Source organism: Rhea pennata, chromosome 18, assembly GCF_028389875.1.
Source record: "Rhea pennata isolate bPtePen1 chromosome 18, bPtePen1.pri, whole genome shotgun sequence".
NCBI classification, from domain to species: domain Eukaryota; kingdom Metazoa; phylum Chordata; class Aves; order Rheiformes; family Rheidae; genus Rhea; species Rhea pennata.
In genome coordinates this window covers 6,266,443-6,284,524 of record NC_084680.1, presented here as the reverse complement: position 1 = coordinate 6,284,524, position 18,082 = coordinate 6,266,443, and the positions used below count along the sequence as shown (strand labels likewise).

At 46.2% G+C, this 18,082-nt stretch overlaps 1 protein-coding gene across 1 annotated transcript in view; it reads left to right on the top strand.

Annotated features, from left to right (window-relative positions):
* The window catches only part of ASTN2 (astrotactin 2), a 410,202-nt gene that overhangs the window by 158,344 nt on the left and 233,776 nt on the right, over positions 1 to 18,082 (top strand). The window contains exon 7 of the mRNA XM_062590667.1: positions 12,319 to 12,486. Within this exon, the coding sequence (XP_062446651.1) occupies positions 12,319 to 12,486 (168 nt within the window). The remainder of the gene's footprint in view (positions 1 to 12,318; positions 12,487 to 18,082) is intronic.

Genomic DNA, 18,082 nt, shown 5'->3' with positions numbered 1-18,082 from the left:
TGCTGATGGGAATGAAGTTCTGTGCAGCCAGTGGGATAATATCCCTGTGCAAACAGTGCTGGGCGTGAGCCCTTCTGTACGCTAATCCCTGAAAATGCTTCTTAGCTGCTAACTCTGGAAATTGCTTCCTCATCTGAGGATAAATAGGATATCCTAAAAGTCAAACTTTGGCCCTGAAAGAGAAGAGGAAAAGAGGATCTACTCTTTGGTCTCAAACTGGATGAACTGAACTTTAAAGGACTGGAGACATGAAAGAGGTGTATTTAACTGTTTTTAAAAGACTCTTTAAGTATTGTCTAGTCTGCAAAAAAATATTATGGAAGGTTTCACAGGTTGTCATTCTGAATAACCAGAGAACAGGAACTCTTCTTGCACTTGGGAAACTGAGGCTGCTCCAGGATTGTGTCCTTTTGAGCCAGGTGCTGACAAGTTCAGTGCAAACCTAACTCTCAGCCTGCAGCCTTTAAGTTGGGAGAGGGATATCATTCCCGTTTCAAAGCTAGTTATGGCAAGGCAGAGAGCCCAAGCAACTTGCTGAAGGCCAAAGAGGATGAAAAGTCAGTGGCATAAATAGGCAGGCAGGAGCCTGGCATCCTGCTCCTGGGCTGCAGCTCTAACCCAGGAAAGACATCATATCCTCAAAAAATAAAATAAAACAGAATGTAATGTGACTCCCTAGCATTAAAGTGTAAAGGGAGCTGAGTGTGCTTGTCACCAGGAAGGAGGTGGCAGTGCAAATTATGCAAATACTAAGAAGGCTCGAATAGAGATGACAATGAAATACCAATAAAACAGATTAATGTCCTTGAAACTGGGGGAAATGGGACGATCTCCCATCCTGACTTAATGACTTTTCTAAAGGGGAAGTGGCAAGAGGACCGGTAGAAATGGTCTGGAGAAGAATTAAAATGAGCTTTGTAATGAAACTGTAAAATATAATTACAAACTGCAAAAACTTCTAAAATATTTTTTATATGAAACAGTTAAATTCTTCATGTAGAGGCAGCAGAGGCATTTTGCAGTGGCTATCAGTTTTACTGAGATTTCAACATTTTATGCAATGACAAGGTCCCTTGTCTGGGAAGAGAAAAACACTTAAAGTTGTGCCTTTTTTTACATAACAACAAATTCCCAGCCTGCACCAAACTGGCAGCAAAATATTACAAAACATTAAAGAAGATCACAGAAGTGAGCTGTATTTGGAAATTTTAGCAGCACCCTGTCACCACCAAGTGTTGCATACTCGGCCTTTCCCTAGTCTGAATTGTTACTGGTTTCTTTGCTTTGCAAAGGGAGCAATAGAGTCCAATGTCTAAAATTAGTGGCTGAATGATCTGCTTAGGTAACAGCTCTTAATGCGGGTGCTGAAAGGCAAAGGAGTGGAGGAGAAAGATTTTCCCTTTTACGCAGAGAAGCTATAGGAGCCAGCTTTGGGGGCTGGGAGAAGACGGAGAGCACAACCCCTTCGTGCAGCTTTCCCGTGTGGGGCTGTATGTGCAGAGAGTGGGTAGAGCTTGTCCTGTGGAGTCCTTCACTGATGGAAATAAATCACCTTAATCTAGAGCTTTAATGGTTTCATTTCCATCCATTTAAACCTGCTTTTTTGCCCAGGTGCAACAGGTCTGAACTAGGGGTTTGGTATCGGCGTCACCCTGTGAATGAAGTGACAGCAGAGGCAACTTCTGCAGCCCAGGCGAGGCTGGGAGCTTTGATCAGGCTTACAGCAGCCTCGCGCACGACACCTAACCGTATACTCCATGTCTTGTAAATGTTGCCATGCACTTATATAGTCTGGTTCCTTAAGCTGTGCTTTTTTGTGGTTTGCATGATGATAAGCCGGGCTATGAGAGAAGGCAGGGATGGTGCATTCGTTGAGGTGTTCCAGCGCAAGAGAAGGATGCCCTCTAATTCCTTTTTGATATGCAATATTTCAATAGATGCTGGTAGCCAAGGAAAATTTTAAAGCAGAGAAGCTACCAACACCTCTACAGGAAAAGCCAAACAAAGACAGAGGCTGAAAGAAATGCCTTTCCTAGCAGATAAAGACTTGTCTTTGAAGTAAACCTTAAATAGATGCAAGGCAGCTCCAGCCAGGATCCAAAGCCAAGCTGAGAAAAGGAGGGAGGGGAGAGAAACCCACCAAGTGCCTCTAGCCTTGGAGGGAAGCAGTTTTGCCCCTGTAGAGCAAGCAATGGCATTAGAAAAAGAGGCTCCTGAGTGCACTGGGGAAAGGGAAGGGGGAAGGTTACGAACCAGAAGCCAACTGGCAGCAAAGACTAGGAGAATATATTACAAACCGCAATATTAATAACCAGCCTGTTTCCACTGCCCTTATTTCGCTCTCTTAGTTCATTTTCTTTCTTTTGTTCATTTGATGGGTTCCCCCCCTCCCTCCCCTCTGAACAATTATTGTGTTTTATACAGCTGCTCTGTCTTCATTTTACAGGGCAGCCAAATTCATAAAAGCCTGGCACGAGCTGCCATGCTCTGAGCTGGCAGGGAGGGCTGGGAGCTTGGTGGCTGATTTGGGCCTGCGCTGCTTCTCGTTGGATGCCCTGAAGGGAGGCTCCTTCGCCGCGTGGGGTTTTGTTGCGCTCAGCAAAAGGGCTGCTGGGGGCAGAGGAAGGCACTGGTTTTGTCCCAGCTCTCTGGGCTGCAGAGAGATGCAAGTGGTTGCATTAAAGCAACGAGGGTGGGAAGGCCTCGACTTCTTTAGGATCTCTCATGGTCTGCAGGGGAGGGTGGATTTCTCCTTCCTGTGCCCCCATTTATTCCAGATCATGGTAGGTCTCCCTCTCTCTATACATATATTTTTTTTCATCCCCAAATGATTTGAGAGTCCTCTGCTCCCTGTCCTCCAGGGGACAGAAATCTTCTCTAGGGGATTTCCTCTGCATGGCAGGAGCTCAAGGATAGCCTCTGCCCCTCCTGAGCAGAAAGTGCCATTCCCATTTCAGAGCAGATTCAAACTGATAGACAGGATCACAGTAGCTTTTATGAGGATTTGGAGAAAGTAAAGCGTTATTTAGAGGAACAATTTACAATGAGGAGAAGGATAGAGAGCCCCTCAGTCTGCACAATAAAGCCCCTTATGAATGTGTTAGCCACTCAGTTCTGTGTGTTGAGTAGTCTTTCTCTTGTGAGCAATCATTCAAAAAGTAGAGACACAGGCAACGGGAGCTGCTTGCAGAGAAGGCAGGCCTGGGAAAGATACCCTGGAGGACTTAGCCTGGAGTGTGTCCTTGCTGCACAACAGTTTGAAATATAGTATCAATTAAAGCTTCCCATTTTTACAGCCTGCATCGAGGTTATATATGATGTGGGTGGATGTTTGTATCTGGATATTTTAGTGGGAGCGGTAGGTGAGATCCTCTGTTGCGTACAGAAGGAAGGAAGAGCTACATTTAGCTAGGAGCTTGTAGGGCTTTGTTTTATAAGTGGAAAAAAAGGAAAAAGCATGAACTAGGTTTCTGTCACTTCAGAGACATCTCAGAACATTTGCAACCTCCGTTCCTCCTCTTTGGAGAAGCCTGCCAGCAAAAATGTGCTAATTTCTCTGCCTTAACCATCGCTGGACTCTGCACTTTGTGGTGTATGTAGGTCAGTGAGCAAAGGCACTATGCATGCAACCGCTTTCCTGCCAGCGGCCTTGGCCTCCCATCAGCAGGCTCTGCTTTCAAGAGGCGGTGGAGCTCCTGCCCCTCGACCAGCCTGGCAAAACATCCTGATGCCGGTTTTTCTGCCAATGCAGCTTCAGCGCGCTTGCAGAAGTGGATAGATCTCCTCGTGATGACCCCCAGCACCTCTAGTCTGACCTGGAAGCAAAGAGAGAAGGAGAGCAAGGAGCCTGCACCCATGCAAGGCCCCAAGGAGGTGCAGTGGCTCCCTGGTGCCCAGCTGATTCGAGCCCAGGAGCTACGGTGCCGAGTTGCCACTAGAAACCACCTAAGACCCTGCAAGCTGAAGCCAGCGCTCTGGGTTTGAGCCTGCAGTGTTTGGTAAGACGGCAGTTTGAGGATGCCGTGTCTGTGGCTTGCTTTGAGCGTGGTGCGCCTGCCTCTCCGCATCTGAATGCTGACGCTCGGTGGTTGTCACGCAGCTGATCAGCAATTGTTTCATCTGAAGATTATTTATTTCCTTTCCCCCTGATTGTTTCCTCCAAGACGCCAGTGGAATTGGATGCCGCTATTAGCAGCTTTTGTTAATTTTCCCCGAAGATTGACTGAGCTCTGCCGACTGCAATTGTTGGGCTTGCAACAACTTCTCATTTTGTTTTTAATTAAATTTGTTGCTTTAAATTGTTTGCTTTTGACATCTCCTGCTCAATCTTGTGCAGGCCTCAGAGGTGACCAGGCATTAGTTTGTTTCCTCAGACGTTTGCCCGCGTGTGTGCTCAGCACGTGCCGCGCGTGCGGGTGCATGAAAATGAGCAGCCGAGCCCGGGACCTGGGGAGCTGGCTGCCTCTCTGCCCTGGTTTCGTGCCCTTGCTTTTGCAGCAAGGTAACGCTGGACGTGCTCTTTGATTTACAAATGAAGGCTCCCCCCCCCCCCGAGTTTACACCAGAAGGATGGAGAAGGAAGTCTAATTTCAGAGGGATCTGCCTGAGCTTTCCCCACCAGCGAGCAGGAGTCCCAGGCTCCCTCGCTGGTCAGAACCTTCTCAACACCCCCCTGAAATCAATAGAAGGAATTTGTCTGGCTTTAAATCAGGCTTTTCTTCTGCTGTTTTCTCAACCCTGAGCAATTCTGTCGCACAAATGCCTGTTTCACCTCACGGAGACCTGTGTCAGAGCTTCAATAGAAGCAATATATTCCTGTTTTGGAGTCGGTGCTGAGAGCCTGGCTGACCCAGACGTCGTGTGTTCTCTAAGGTGACTGTATTTGGGGACAGCTTTGCAGATTATGTTTAATTTCATCAGCTCTTAATCAGCAGGTCCCCTCCGTGTCTGCGGTACAGCTCGCGGCTGTTCCTGCGCCTGTTCGGCTAAGCAAGAAAATGTGAGCAAATGGCTGCAGCATTACCAGATATGAACTCTAAATATTAACATTAATTTATAAACTGTATCAGCTTGGATCAAAGGGATTCCAAGACTGCTCTGCGGTGCGAACGCACTTTGCATGAAGAACTAATACGATCCTGTAGCCTGAAGTACATCACATTTTTATCGTTCCCATGACAGGCTTCTGATCCGGAGCTCGTCTCCTCCCTTTGCTGGCCTGGCTCTCCCACCCCATCGTGCCGTGAATGCAACCTCGCCGGCCCTGTGGTGCTCGGTTTGTCCCGTTCATCCGAGCGAGAGGGGGAATTGGCGTTGGCGTTTGGATGGAGCCAGCGGGGCGAGGAGTCGTGGTGTCTCAAGGGAGGCGGGTTCGGAACTCAGCGGCGATGGGGAGCTGCATCTCCCGCACTTGGAGAGCTCGGAGCAACGTGATCGAACCTCGAGGGGTGGTGAGGGGACAGGGCGGTTTGACCAGCCAGCCCTACAGGCCCGCTGGGAAGACGGAAGGAGAGATGTGCGTGTTGGCACCCCCGCTCACCGGCGGCGAGCCGGCCCACGCGCAGCGCGGTGGCGAGTCGCTCCCTGCAAGCTCACTTGGACCATATTTGCTCTCAAATGAGAATACATGGGATAACTGCACTAGCAATAACTGCGGCAACGCAGAGAGCGTTTTCTGAGCTTGTGTAGCTGGGGACGTACTATTTCACTTTTTAATTCCCCTGACAAGTGGTGGTGGTGATATATGATGTCTTGATGAGTAGGCATTAGCTTGCCTTGGTCCTTTGGCTTATTAACTTTGCACGTGCTGCCTGCTTTGCTGTGTTTTCTGCTTCAGCACTCCTGGGAGGATGCCTGGTCTTGGTGCCGGGCAAAAAATAAATCCTCAATTCACAAACATTTTATATATTTTTTTAAAGCTTATTGTACTTCATCCATCATATACCTTGCAGATTAGATTTAGGCTGAGTTTCTCTGAGCTCTTGTCCAACATCTAGAGAGCATAGCTGAGAAAAAGCCCCAGGCTGGAGCGTGGGAGTTGAGAGACACTGAGCATTAAGTAGAAGCTTTTCTTTAGGAATCTAATTTCTGTTTTAGCTATTGCTGCCTCAAGTGCCTGCTGAGAAATGAACACGTTATTATGAACACCTATGCAATTTTATTGTCTAACAGCACAATAGAGGACATCAGGGCTGCTGGAAACTTGACTGATAGGTCCTCCTCCAAGTCCCCTTGGATCCTGCAGTCCTTGCAGCATCCATCCCGGGGACTACTCGCCCCCTCCAGCCCTTTGCAGGGAGGGGACCTAGAGGACATGGGTTAAGGGACAAGGCAGATGCCAAGCTCAGGGCTGCTGGCACAGAGTGGTTGAGTGAGTAATCTCTGAAAATCATGTAGTCCAACCCTCCCGCTCAAGCAGAGTCACCTGGAGCACGTTTCCAAGGATCGTGAGGGGAGAAGCAAGAGCAAAGCTCGCCACCAATGGCAGTTCTCAAGTTTTGTTTGATTTTATTCAATTAAGCACCTCAAAAAGTGTGCTAAAGCTCTCGCGGTCATGCCACGAGCGTGATGGTGCCCAGCAGTGGGGAGGCAAAGGACCCTTTTGTTCGGCTAGGGAGCGGGGCTTTAGCCCGAGTGTCTTGCAGGAGTCAAATCCACTGGCACTTTTGCACTCAAGTGTTTTGGTTTTTCTTAGATTTGGGAAAATGTGGGAAAATCACTTTCCTCATCAAATTAATGTGTGGTTGTTTTTGTTTTGTTTTGTTTTTTGGAAGTTCAGCCCTAGTAAAAGCTAGATGTGCTTCTGAGAAAACCCAAAGAAAGAGGCTATGGGAATTATCAAGAAAGTGCTATTTAACAATTAAAATGTAACCCTGCTCCTCCCATAGAAAAAAGATGGTTTGAGTCTTAACTGTAATTACATGCAGATTTTTATCACTAATTTGCTCTTCCTGTGTGAAAAATGTGCAGAGTGAGTGTGCTTCTAACCCCTGGAGTCCCAAGCTGTGAGCTGCTGCGGGTCGAGGAGCACTGGCGCGACCGAAGAGCAGCCGGGAGTCAAGCGCCGCTTGTGATTCAAGGGGTTTCCGGTTGGGCTAAAAGAAAAATAGTTGAAAGAGAAGGGGTTATGTATAAATTTCTCTTGTTTTAAAAAAGGTATCAACTTAACTTCTGGTTGAGTCATTTCCCTGTTATTTGAGAGAGAGAATACCTGAAAAGCAAGATGAAACTGAAATCTTAGCTTTAAACCTGGTGTGATAGTCTCCCTACTTTCAATGCAGAGTGAAGAATTAAGAATTCAAATTTAAAGAGGTGAAATAATTCCAAAGTTGCTAAGTTTGGAGCAGGGGAGGAGAGCTGAGCACTGCCTTAGCCTGTGGACACGGTCCCCTGCCAAGCGCCGTTCTCTTGCTTAGGTCAGTGTATGTCTGTGCTGGGAATTGAACCTCTGTCTGGATGTTTGTCTGAAATTTCTGAGACAAATTTAAAAATCAGAATATTTTATTCTCCCTGTAGCATTTGGAAAAAAAAAAAAAAAAAAAAAAAAAAAGCTGTAGTAATTCTGGAGCCAGATTGTAATTGTTTGATTCTGCTGCAGTGGGTGCATTAAGAGCAACTTGCAGTATGACCTCCCAGAGCGTTCAATCACAGAACACTAATTTTAGGTCAAAAGGAGTTTCCTCAGCCAAAACAGACCAAATGGACCAAAGAAGACAAAAAGGATGGCGGGAGGAAGAAATAGAAATTCTTGAAGAAAAAAAAAATATGTTTTTATCTCTCCCTTTAAAAATAAAAAAAAAAAAAAAAAAAGAGAGAGAAAGGAAAAAAGCCCACCCCTTTTGGCTGCCTTTTGGGCGCTTTGTTCTTTTCCCTTGTTAAATATCTGTTCTGAGCTGTTTTATCCTGTTTGGTTCTGGCAAATGATTTTTGAAATGTCAAAACTTCAAGCCTCTTTTGTCAAGGCTTAAGCACTTCCCCTGAACTTTGAAGGAGACCTGCGGATGAGATGTGAACTTTTGATGCTGTCTGAGCCGCGTTGACTTTGATCGGAATTGGAGAAGGGAGGGGGGAGGAAAACCACATGCGTGCAAAAGCCCAAACAAAACCATGCCCCGAAGTCCTTGCGGAGCTCGCGGAGCCGGGAAGCGGACGAGGTTGGACGCTGCCGCGTGTTGAAACCTCGGTGCCGCCGTGCTGCAGGCTCAGAGGTTTCACTGTTTCGTTCCTCTGGTTCAGCTGGTTGATTCTGTATTGGTGGCTGCTTTACCTCGGACCCTAAATATTATCCTGTAAGGGAGATTTCACTGTGCTTTGACGCGGGAGACTCTTCCCTTAGGCAGCAAGCGGAGGGGAGGGCGCTCGCAGCAGGGCGAGTTTGATTTCGATTTGGATGCGCCGTCTCTCGTGGACGTTTTTGGGAGGTTTTCTCCCCCAAAGCACCGTATGGACTTTTATCTGAGATTGCAACCTCCTCGCCAGCGGTGGTTGCAGAGGACGGTTTGCACCTTCCCACGTCCCCCCGGCTCTGCGCCGACCGCGGGAGCCGCTCGGGGTGCTCGCGTCCGCCCGCGTCTTTTATTGGCATTTATTAAAAGCCTGCGTGTCAGGGAAGACGCATCTGGCTGATGTTTCTGAGAAACCAAAGACATGTGAAACGGCTCTGGCTTAGAAAATGTTTGTTCTGGATAGTTTCTAAAAGGATTTGATGTTCAATCTGCCCCTTTTCAGCTTTTCAAGATATTTTTGATAACTGCATGCTGGCAACTTTTGAAAGCTGTTTTATGTGTATCCATTCTTTGAAAATAAAGGGAAAATATGTACAAAAAGGCTTTGAAAGCTTCAGAAATTTAGCTTTCAAAATATTTGTAAAACTCCTTTTCCTGTTATTTTTTTTTAGGCAAGCTATAAAAAGGATCAAGGTTGGGATTTTTGTTTGTTTGTTTGTGTTTTGAGTAAGCGTGAGAGTGATGAGAGTATCTGTGAACATGTCTGAAAATATTACCCGACTGAGCTGTGACACACTCAGCTTCAAAGATGCGAGAAGTTTCCTTGCTGGAAAATCTTCTCTCCTTTCTCCCTCTTGGGAAGAATGGAAAGTGTTTACAATTAACCAAAATTTCTTTTTTTCCCATTTCCCCCAGATTCAAGTGGAAAAGCCTCCATTTGATATTGAATTCAGTGATTTGGGACTGAAATTATTTTGCTTCTGGTGGCAATGCCCCCCTTTTTTGTAACTTTTACCTTTGAGAGTGATTTTTTGATCAGACTTAATAAAATTATAGTAAATATTCCATCTTGAAAATAGCAGGACAAAGTCATTTGTTTTTTTTCAGTTGTGATTGCATTATTTTGGGAGCGGTCGTTCTGTGTACATAATGTGGCAAAGCCTGATCAATGTGCAGATTACTCCAGGCTCCCCAAATCTGTGCTTTTTAGTACAAACAAAATTCCACCTGGGGCTGGTCAGCCTGTCACACCCATGTCCTGCACAGCTGCAGACCTGCAGCTTGTAGGTGAGGAGTAGCTCGAGAAGATTGCTCGAGCTGTTTGATGGAAAATGCATCCTGCTTTATGTGGATGCTGAATTTCTGTCTTCTGCCAAAAAGAAGTTTTATCTGCCCCCCTCTGGGTGTCACGTTTTGATGTTGCTCTATAAGGTGGCTCCATAAATACACGTTGCTCTTTTCTTTTTCTTTCGTACTCCTCTCCCAGCAGTAAATGGACTGGGTTTTCCAAAGAAAATAAAAATCTGGCATCAACACCCTAAGTCCAGTAGGTCTCTTTGAACCTGCTTTCTCATCCTGTCAGAGCCCCAGCCTGGGGCTGGAAGGGCGCTCTAGAAGTTACCTTGTCCATCACCTGCCCGGACCATGGGTCCCCTTCACAGAGGGTGTCTGATACCAGGACACCCTGCCCATTTTAAGTCACCTTCATCTTTATGAATAGTAATTATACAAGTGTTTCATATCTGATATGCTTCAATTAGCTTCAGTCTGGCTGTATTTTAAATAGAAGTGAGGTTCATTAAGCAGCAATTCAGTTGCAAAATGGTATTGTTGCTCTTCAGCCTTTGGGTGCAGAGAGTGATGTCTGTACCTGTACTTCAAAAATTTTTTGTGTGTGTTTCTCGAGCCCTGCTGTTTATTCAGTAATTCCAAAAATACAGAATGAAGATTGACAGGATACTACATAGATTTATATATGTAAATAATAAACAGCCCCAAAGGGTGCATGGCGCATTTCCGTTGGTAAAATAAATCAGTAGTAATTATCATTAGTATTTAAGGATAGCTTTAAATATTCATGGAAAAGAATGAGAATTAAAAGAAAAAATTATTTGGCTCTAAGAGAATATTTTGTGCTTAGTGTTTTGAAGTATACCACTGGTGTTGGGGGGTTTACCCCATAATTTACTGTTCAGGTGTGTCTGATTGAGCTGTATCAGGCAGCCTTGGTGACCAAGGCTTCTTCCTTGCTGTGTCGCCAGAAACAGCAGGGTACTTCATCTCTACTTTTTATTTGCTCGTACAATCAGTAGTTTGGCCGCCTCCATCAGCTATGAGCGTAAAGATGCATCTGTGCATATGTTATTGGTATATAAACAGTATAAATGTAAAAGATGCAAATTCATATGTCCAAATTAGGGCGTAGATTTTTATGGTGCTGAGATCTCAGCATTTGTGAGAATGAGGTCAGGCGCTTGAATGCTGGCTTCAGGCTCTACCTTTTATGTTCTACATGGATAGCATGGTGCAAGATGAAGTTTAGAAGGACTCTTTACTTCTTAAGCATCAATGGCGCTCATTCAAAAAGAAACCAGTAGTTTGCACTCAAGCATGTTCATAAGGGGGAATTGCTGCTCTGTGTGTGTGTGCTTGTTTTTAAGTCTCTTAGGTTTCATTGGGCTGAAAAGTGAGTCCTTTACTAAGTGATATAAGCTCTCAAGTTGCATGAAGATATGCCCTGGATCTATAGACTTACCATCCTTGGGTAATCATTAAGAAAGGTTTGAGTTTTCAGATGCTAGTTGCAAGGTTTGCCCATGCTTCCAAATTGTGACTGAAGTCCTAGCACTTAATGGAAGGATGCTGTTAGCTCCTTCTACCTGACATTTCACCTTGCCTGCTCTTCTTTGAAGTTTTTTTTTTTCGTCTCTATTTTTAAAGTCTTTTACCCTGGTAACTTTTACAAAACACCACTTAAGAGCAGAGGTTTTTTGGCTCTCCTCTGATCTGTGCAGCACTATTATGGAGGCAGTCTTATAATCAATGTAATTGAAGATCAGAGTTAATGAGGACCTTTGTGCCTGCAAAATCCCCCAAGCGATGCAGGGCCTCAGATGTTAGATAAGGAAATGATTGGACTGAACTGAAAATCTATTTGGCTAATTAGATGATGCATATTCCCAGATGCCAGTGGGGAAAAATACATTTCACAAAATAAACGTAAGATTTCATAAGAAAAGATTTTTGGCAGGAATTCGCTTCTGACTCTCAGGAGGGAGAAAGCAAGGAAGTTTCTTTGGGATGAGACTTTTCATACAAGAAGTGTGTTGGGCTGGTTCACTCACTGTGAACCAAGAGAAATGAGATGGGAATAGCACAAATGGCTGCTGCCCGTGTATGCCCTGATCCACAAAAATCCAAGTGTCTCCTGGACACCACCTGCATGAGCTGGAGAAGTGATCCTCTGATCTCACAGAGCAGAGTAATTGTCCACATTTCTGCAGAGAGCAGGGAATCAAATCCATTATCTTGGGATACTTGGTAGTATGGGGGTATCTCAGATAAAGCAGTGTCCCAACCAGTTGACCACCAGGTGGGGAACATTCGCTTGGAGAGAAGTGCACAGACAACCGAAGTTCTTTGGTTCTGAATATTGGTGAATTTAGTATTATTTTGTTGAACTTGGTCTCATGCCAGCTCCTGAAGAATAGAACTGCTCTGATATTAGGACAAATGCTTTTTCTTAGCAACAGGAAAAAAGGGTGAAAATGGCTAAATACTCCATCAGAGAGAGCAGAGAAGTTCACAACTAGCCTTCCTTGTCCAACTCACAGCATTTTGTAGGAATGGTCCCTGCTTTGGTACTGTACATGTTAGGGGAGAGGAGTGCTGGGGACTGACAGGTCAGATCATGGCATCAGTTACGGGAAATGATGAGACATTAACTGAGAAGTTCTGCTGTGCAGCGTACAAATTCTTCACTGCCTTATTTAAGAAATAATTTCTTTCCTCCTCACAACATGCTCCCCTTACACATAAAATGCTTTAGTTTCTTCTTACCCTCACCTAAAGCACTTTTTTTTCCACCTTCCAGGCAGCAGCTTTGTGGTGAGCGAGGGGAGCTATTTGGACATCTCTGACTGGTTAAATCCAGCCAAGCTTTCCCTTTACTATCAGATCAACGCCACCTCACCCTGGGTGAGAGATCTCTGTGGACAGAGGACCACTGACGCCTGCGAACAACTCTGTGATCAAGAGACAGGTAAGCAAGGCCTGGGAAGAGCGAAGACCTTAGAAAGCCTGGAGGTGTGAGGGAAGAGGTTGGTCTTATCTGTATGTTGATGCACGCTTGGTTTACCTATACTTTAGCCTGGCATTAGGCACAGAGGACTGAAAGGTACCAGCAGGGTCATACAGTGATGACCCCCATTAGCAAGGTGTTAAGAAGGTGCGTGCCAGAAGGGTGGATCAGGAATAGTTCATCTGTCAGTTCGTCAGCAAGTTTGGAAGGACTGCAGGTACACGGAGTTTAGCTACTTCTAAGCTGAGCTGTCTTGCTGTCCAGGCTGGAAAATATAATTGTGAGCTTAGCCCTGTTCCCTTCCCCTTTCTTTTTAACCATTCCACTGCAGAGACAGGCGTTTCTCATTAGTGCTTCTGCCTGATATGACCTAGGTTTGATCTCTCCTCCAGCCCTTCCTTATGAAGTTTCAGGGTCTGTTGTCTTTCTTAATCTATAAATGACCTTTTTGCTACGTGTGTTCGGCTTACACACAAAAGCAATAGCCTCCGAAGCAGCAGCCAACTGTGCTGAGGCTCTGAGATGCGGGGCCAGGCCAAGGAGTAGTATTGCGCTCTCCTCCTGGTCTGTGCACTCCTGATACGCCATGGGAGCTACAGGCACCCATAATCCTGCTCTGTCTGAGCACCACACAGATTGTGCAGTGAGAAACCTGGCTCTGATGTCTGCAATGAGCCGGGAATGCAGAAGACAAGAAACACACAATTAGTGAAGGCAGAAGGTGGGTGCGAGGTGGGAAATACACGCGTGAGTTAAACATGTGACTGGCCAAGTGACATTTCTTGTGAGGTGACATCTTAGCTGGTGCAGATAACGTTTTTCATTAGTACTTCTGCCTGATGTGACCTAGGTTGGATCTGGTGTGTGAAGCTGGTTGAGCCCTGGTGTGTGAAGGTGGCTCTGTGACGGTGCTGTTTTTTCGTAATGAGGGACCTGCTGTGCCTCTGCAGGGCTGAGAAGAGCTCCTGCTTCCCAGTGCCTCACCTCCGGATGCCTTCTTGGCGGGCTGGAGAGAAGTGGCCCTGTTGCTCTTGGCATGCTGCACATCTGAAGAGCATGTAAATGGTCCTGACTCCTTGCAGAGAAACCTTTCTCAGGTTAACTCCTGGCTTTCCGTGAGGTCCTTTTCCCTCCTCCTTTGGCAGTGAGAGTTTCTCTGCTACCTATGTTTGTGTGTGAGCCTTTCTGATTGCTGGAAGGGACGTTGTTTCCTGGTTTTGCCAGTAAATTTGAAGAGGGACAGCTCACCGAGGAGAAGGTTCCATCCTACCTTGGGCTGTGCCCCTAATACACTGTGTCCTGAGAGGAAGAAATCCTCCTGAACCACGAGCTGTGAATCATGAATTAGGTGTGGACTGGGCATAACTTCTGCTTTCATGTTTGTTCTCAGCTGAGATGTAAATACCATACGTGTTGCCATAGCTCCGTTTTCCTGGTCAAGACAATGTTTCCTTTTTAGTAGTCTGATTTCTCAAGGCTTGTGTGCATGGAGACGCTTGCAGGCATAGCTGAAGCAGAATAACTGTTCTAGCTACTTTCCCCAAAGAGACAAGGCCTCAGTATCACCTACAATCCGTAGAAGGGCTGGGCAGTGGGGAGCAGCCACCTGAGCAGATGGAGAGGGTGCAGGGAGAAGGCTCTTCTCTTCCGGTGGTCCTACTGCAGAACTGTTTAGGCATCTCTGATACACAGCTGCCTCTGAGGGAGAGGGAAGATGAGTTCACCTATCCCTGATTTGAGGAGGAGAAAAGAAAAGAATTCTGCCTTTAGCATAAACCACAGGCAGACCGTATGGAGGTAAAACATGATTTCCCAGTTGGAACGAGCCCTGCAGCTCTGCTTGCAAGCCCCATGCCATCCTTGGCACCAAACGGGGCTAGTTAAAACAGCAGAGACTGCGTGAGGATTAAAAACTGCTGTTTCGCCATACTTACCCAGCTGCTGCTCCCCATGTGCCTCCTGCTCACTGGAACAACTTGTTTCTCCTGCTGGATGCCCCATGCTTGAGCAGGATGTGTCAGATCTGGTTTACAGTGCTCATTATTCCAGGAGGTGCTCTGCTCTATAGTCTAACTGCGCTATATCCTAACCTCACCAGCTGCTTTATAGCTCCTTCCCCATTTCCCATCTTCTCTACTGTACCCAGTGCATAGGTGGAAGAAACCCAGGGTGGCGACAGCTCAGCCTGTTGCTGGAGTCTGCTGCATCCTAGACATTTCTGGGTGACCAGTTGCCAAAAAGAGCAAGGGAGCAGCCCTGGCCCTGGAGGCACTGGAGCGCCAGCCTATGCCAGGCAGCAGACGTCAATACGCGGCATATTGCAAAGTGCGTTTTCTTCCCAGGGCCCGGTGGGAGATGCTTTGAGCCAGCATATTCCCTCAGCCCAGTGGGGGAATGGTCTAAGGGCAGAGCCGCCGGGATCTGAACCGGCGGGTGCCCCAGCTGAAATTTGTGAATTAGCTTCTTCCTTCTTTCTTGCGGCTTGAAATTTGCACGTAGATAAAGCAAAATCTTTATCTTTTATGCCAGCTGCTTCTTCTGGGGTAGACCGCCACAGGCTGAAGAGGCTGCTGATTTTCAGAGCCAAGCTCTTAGACTCCTTAAAGGGGATCCAAACTCTGTGAAGAGCTGAGCAACCACCCACTGAAAATTAGGCCTTTAGAAGTGTCTGTTTGACACCTTGCCTTATCCAGGAATTTTATAGTTTCCGTGAGCATCCTGAGTAATGGATGCTGGGGGTTGCCCCTGCCTTCAGTCCCCTCTGGGCTGAATGAAGCATCCAGGAGAAGGAGCCTGGCAGCAAGTGGTACTTGAAAGTTCAACCAAAGCAAGGAGGGAAGGTACCTCATCAACCCTCAGCAGATATGTGATTGCGCAGAGTATGAGGCTCTTCATTTCTGGGGAACAAGTGCCCTGAAGGTTTCCCCCTGTGAGCACCAGCAGGGCCAGCCTTGAGGTGTTCTAGCAAATTTGCAGCTCGTTTGACTTCAGTCTTCCTCTTAGAGGCTACTTGCCACCGCAGTGTTAGATACAGCCTTGTCCCAAAGCTTCCTGCTGTAATTCACCTCCAAGGTGTAGGCAGACCTCTCCTACATCTGTGGGAGGAATCTTCATCCATGGCATGTGCTGGCACACATGACCAGAGGGCGCTGGTTCATGTATGTGCTGTCTGATGTGACTCAACTTTTACTTCTTCCCAGGACAAAAGACTGTTGTGGGTGAGTTTTATATAGCATCTGTTATAGGCATCTGATGGGCTAATTTGTGACCAGGCCACCAAGTACTGCTTCGATATGAATAATAATCCACACTGCAAAATGTGATTTGGAAACACTAGGAAGTGCCAAAATATGTTGTGCTTGCCTGACCTTAATTTGCCTGCCCTTGTGTCTTTGCAGTATGACTCATTCTTTAATTAAATGATTGCTCCCCCTGACAAATTTCAGCCCTGTCTTGCAAAGTACGAGGTCACTGAGCTTTTCAAAGAGAGCACCAACATCCACACATGAGCAAAATAGAATTTCTCCCCTCCTCCTCAGAAATGGTCAAACCATTCTGTCTGAAATTATTGCAGATAAATAAATAAATAGATTCTGCAGAGGGTCCTCACCTCCAGTCTGTAGACATGATATGGTAAGTGCGGTGGCTTGGTCCCTGTTTGCCTGCGTCAAGCTGCCACTGCTTAGCTGGGACAGGCCAGGCACCTCTTCTGGATCAGGCCACAGTACTACCACAGTGAGACTGAGGTAGATCAGAGCCACTCCTCTGTTAGAGAGGTTCTGCCAAAAAAATCCTGTCTCGCTGGCAGGTTCTGATGGTGCTGTTTAAACTGAGAATAGGGAAAGATCATCATTTTCTGTGGCTCAGGGTCAGCTCTCCTTGCTCTCTGTTTTTTCAAAGGATGTTGAGTTCGTTGCTAGTGCTGCTGTTTGTACCACGCACTGGGATATTGACTCATAAAATCATGGAGTGCTGCTTTTTCACTGGCCTCCCTTATTGGCACTGGTAACGGTTATGAGGGCATCCGTTTGCGGTGGCATATGCAAAGTCTGATTTGTGAGCACAATTACCTGCTTTGTATGCACAAAATTGATTCACTTGCACATTCTGTGGGCATAGCTTAAGAGGCCTGCTGGAGAATTGGTCCCTCAGGGCCAAATGCTGGAAAAAACAGCCTCTGATTTTTGTGCTGTCAGGCTTGCCAGAACAGTGGCATAAATGAGATGGATAGCTACCTTGATTAGCAGGTGCAAATGCGTTGGTTTTTTTTTTTCCTACCATCCATAAATCAAGCACTTACCCATCAAAATTCTCTCCTTTGCATCTGCAGTTGATTCCACCCACAGAACAATAGGGACATGCTTGTACGAACCAAATTAGATGTGCTAGTGAACGGCCTTTTCTAGAAAAATGGCAAAAATTAAAAAAAAAAAAAAAAAAGAAAACCCATCATCTTCAAAATGGGTTAGGTTGTCACCAGAGCCTGGTAAGGCAGGGGTCTTGCAGGCAGGAGAGAGATCAAAGTCATTTTGACTCACATACTCAACTTTTAAAGGCACTTGTTAAGAGGATTTGAAAGTTGCATGGCGAACGTGTAAATTTGGACGTGATCAACCTTAGTGAGGGTGTATTTGTGTGTATGAAAACATCCTTTCCTTTCAGAGAGTTCAATTTAATATCATGCAGCTTTTGTGCACATCAAGAAATATTTGTTTGTTCTAGTGCACTTCTTCTATTTTCGCTGTTGGAACAGCCCATTGTCTTTATTGACTTAGACTTTTATAAGATGAGCTCCTGTCTCTCTAAGGTAGGTAGTTTAATAACTTGGTCAAAAAACATGTAATATATGATTTCTTTTCATGTGGCGGCACAGCTTGCCGTATGTACCAAGCAGGGCAGGAAGCAGTTAACTCCCAAGCTAATTTAGCTTCAGGCTGAAGTGTTATACATAAACAGCAATCAAAATGTGTGCCCGCAAGGGGCTGAGTTAAGGTTATCTGTGCTGTCTTTACACTCTCATTTTCTGCCATTAGAGTGTTTAATCCTGCAGCTGCTAATGTTCTTGTAATGGCATTTCTGAGCTTGTCTAAAGACCATGGAGAGGAGGGAGGAGAGATGAGGTCTGTGGTGTGGAACCACTCCTGGGCCCAGCTCACCTGCTCAGCCCATCTGCGTGTCCCGTCAGGCAGCCGGAGGCCACTTCTCAGCCACCAAAGGTGAATGCCGGGGTTATGCTCTCCCCTGAGGAAAGCAGTCTTGACACCGGCAGAGTCTGCCCCTCGTGCACTGCCAGCCTGTTTGGGACCTTTCACTGCTTGCTCTCATCAGTTGTGCACATGTGCCAACGAAGATCTTCCTTAGCTGCACAGCTTAGGAGCTTAGTAAATGATAATGAGAATAATATCTGTGCAGAACGTAAACCCAGACACAATCCTCCAAAGTTAAGCTTGCGCTTAAGTGCTTTGATGCATCTGAGCAAAGAGGGTGACTTTCAATGGGAGCAGAGGAGGAATGACTGTCAAGTTAATTCCTAGTTATACCTCCACACGCGGAGCGT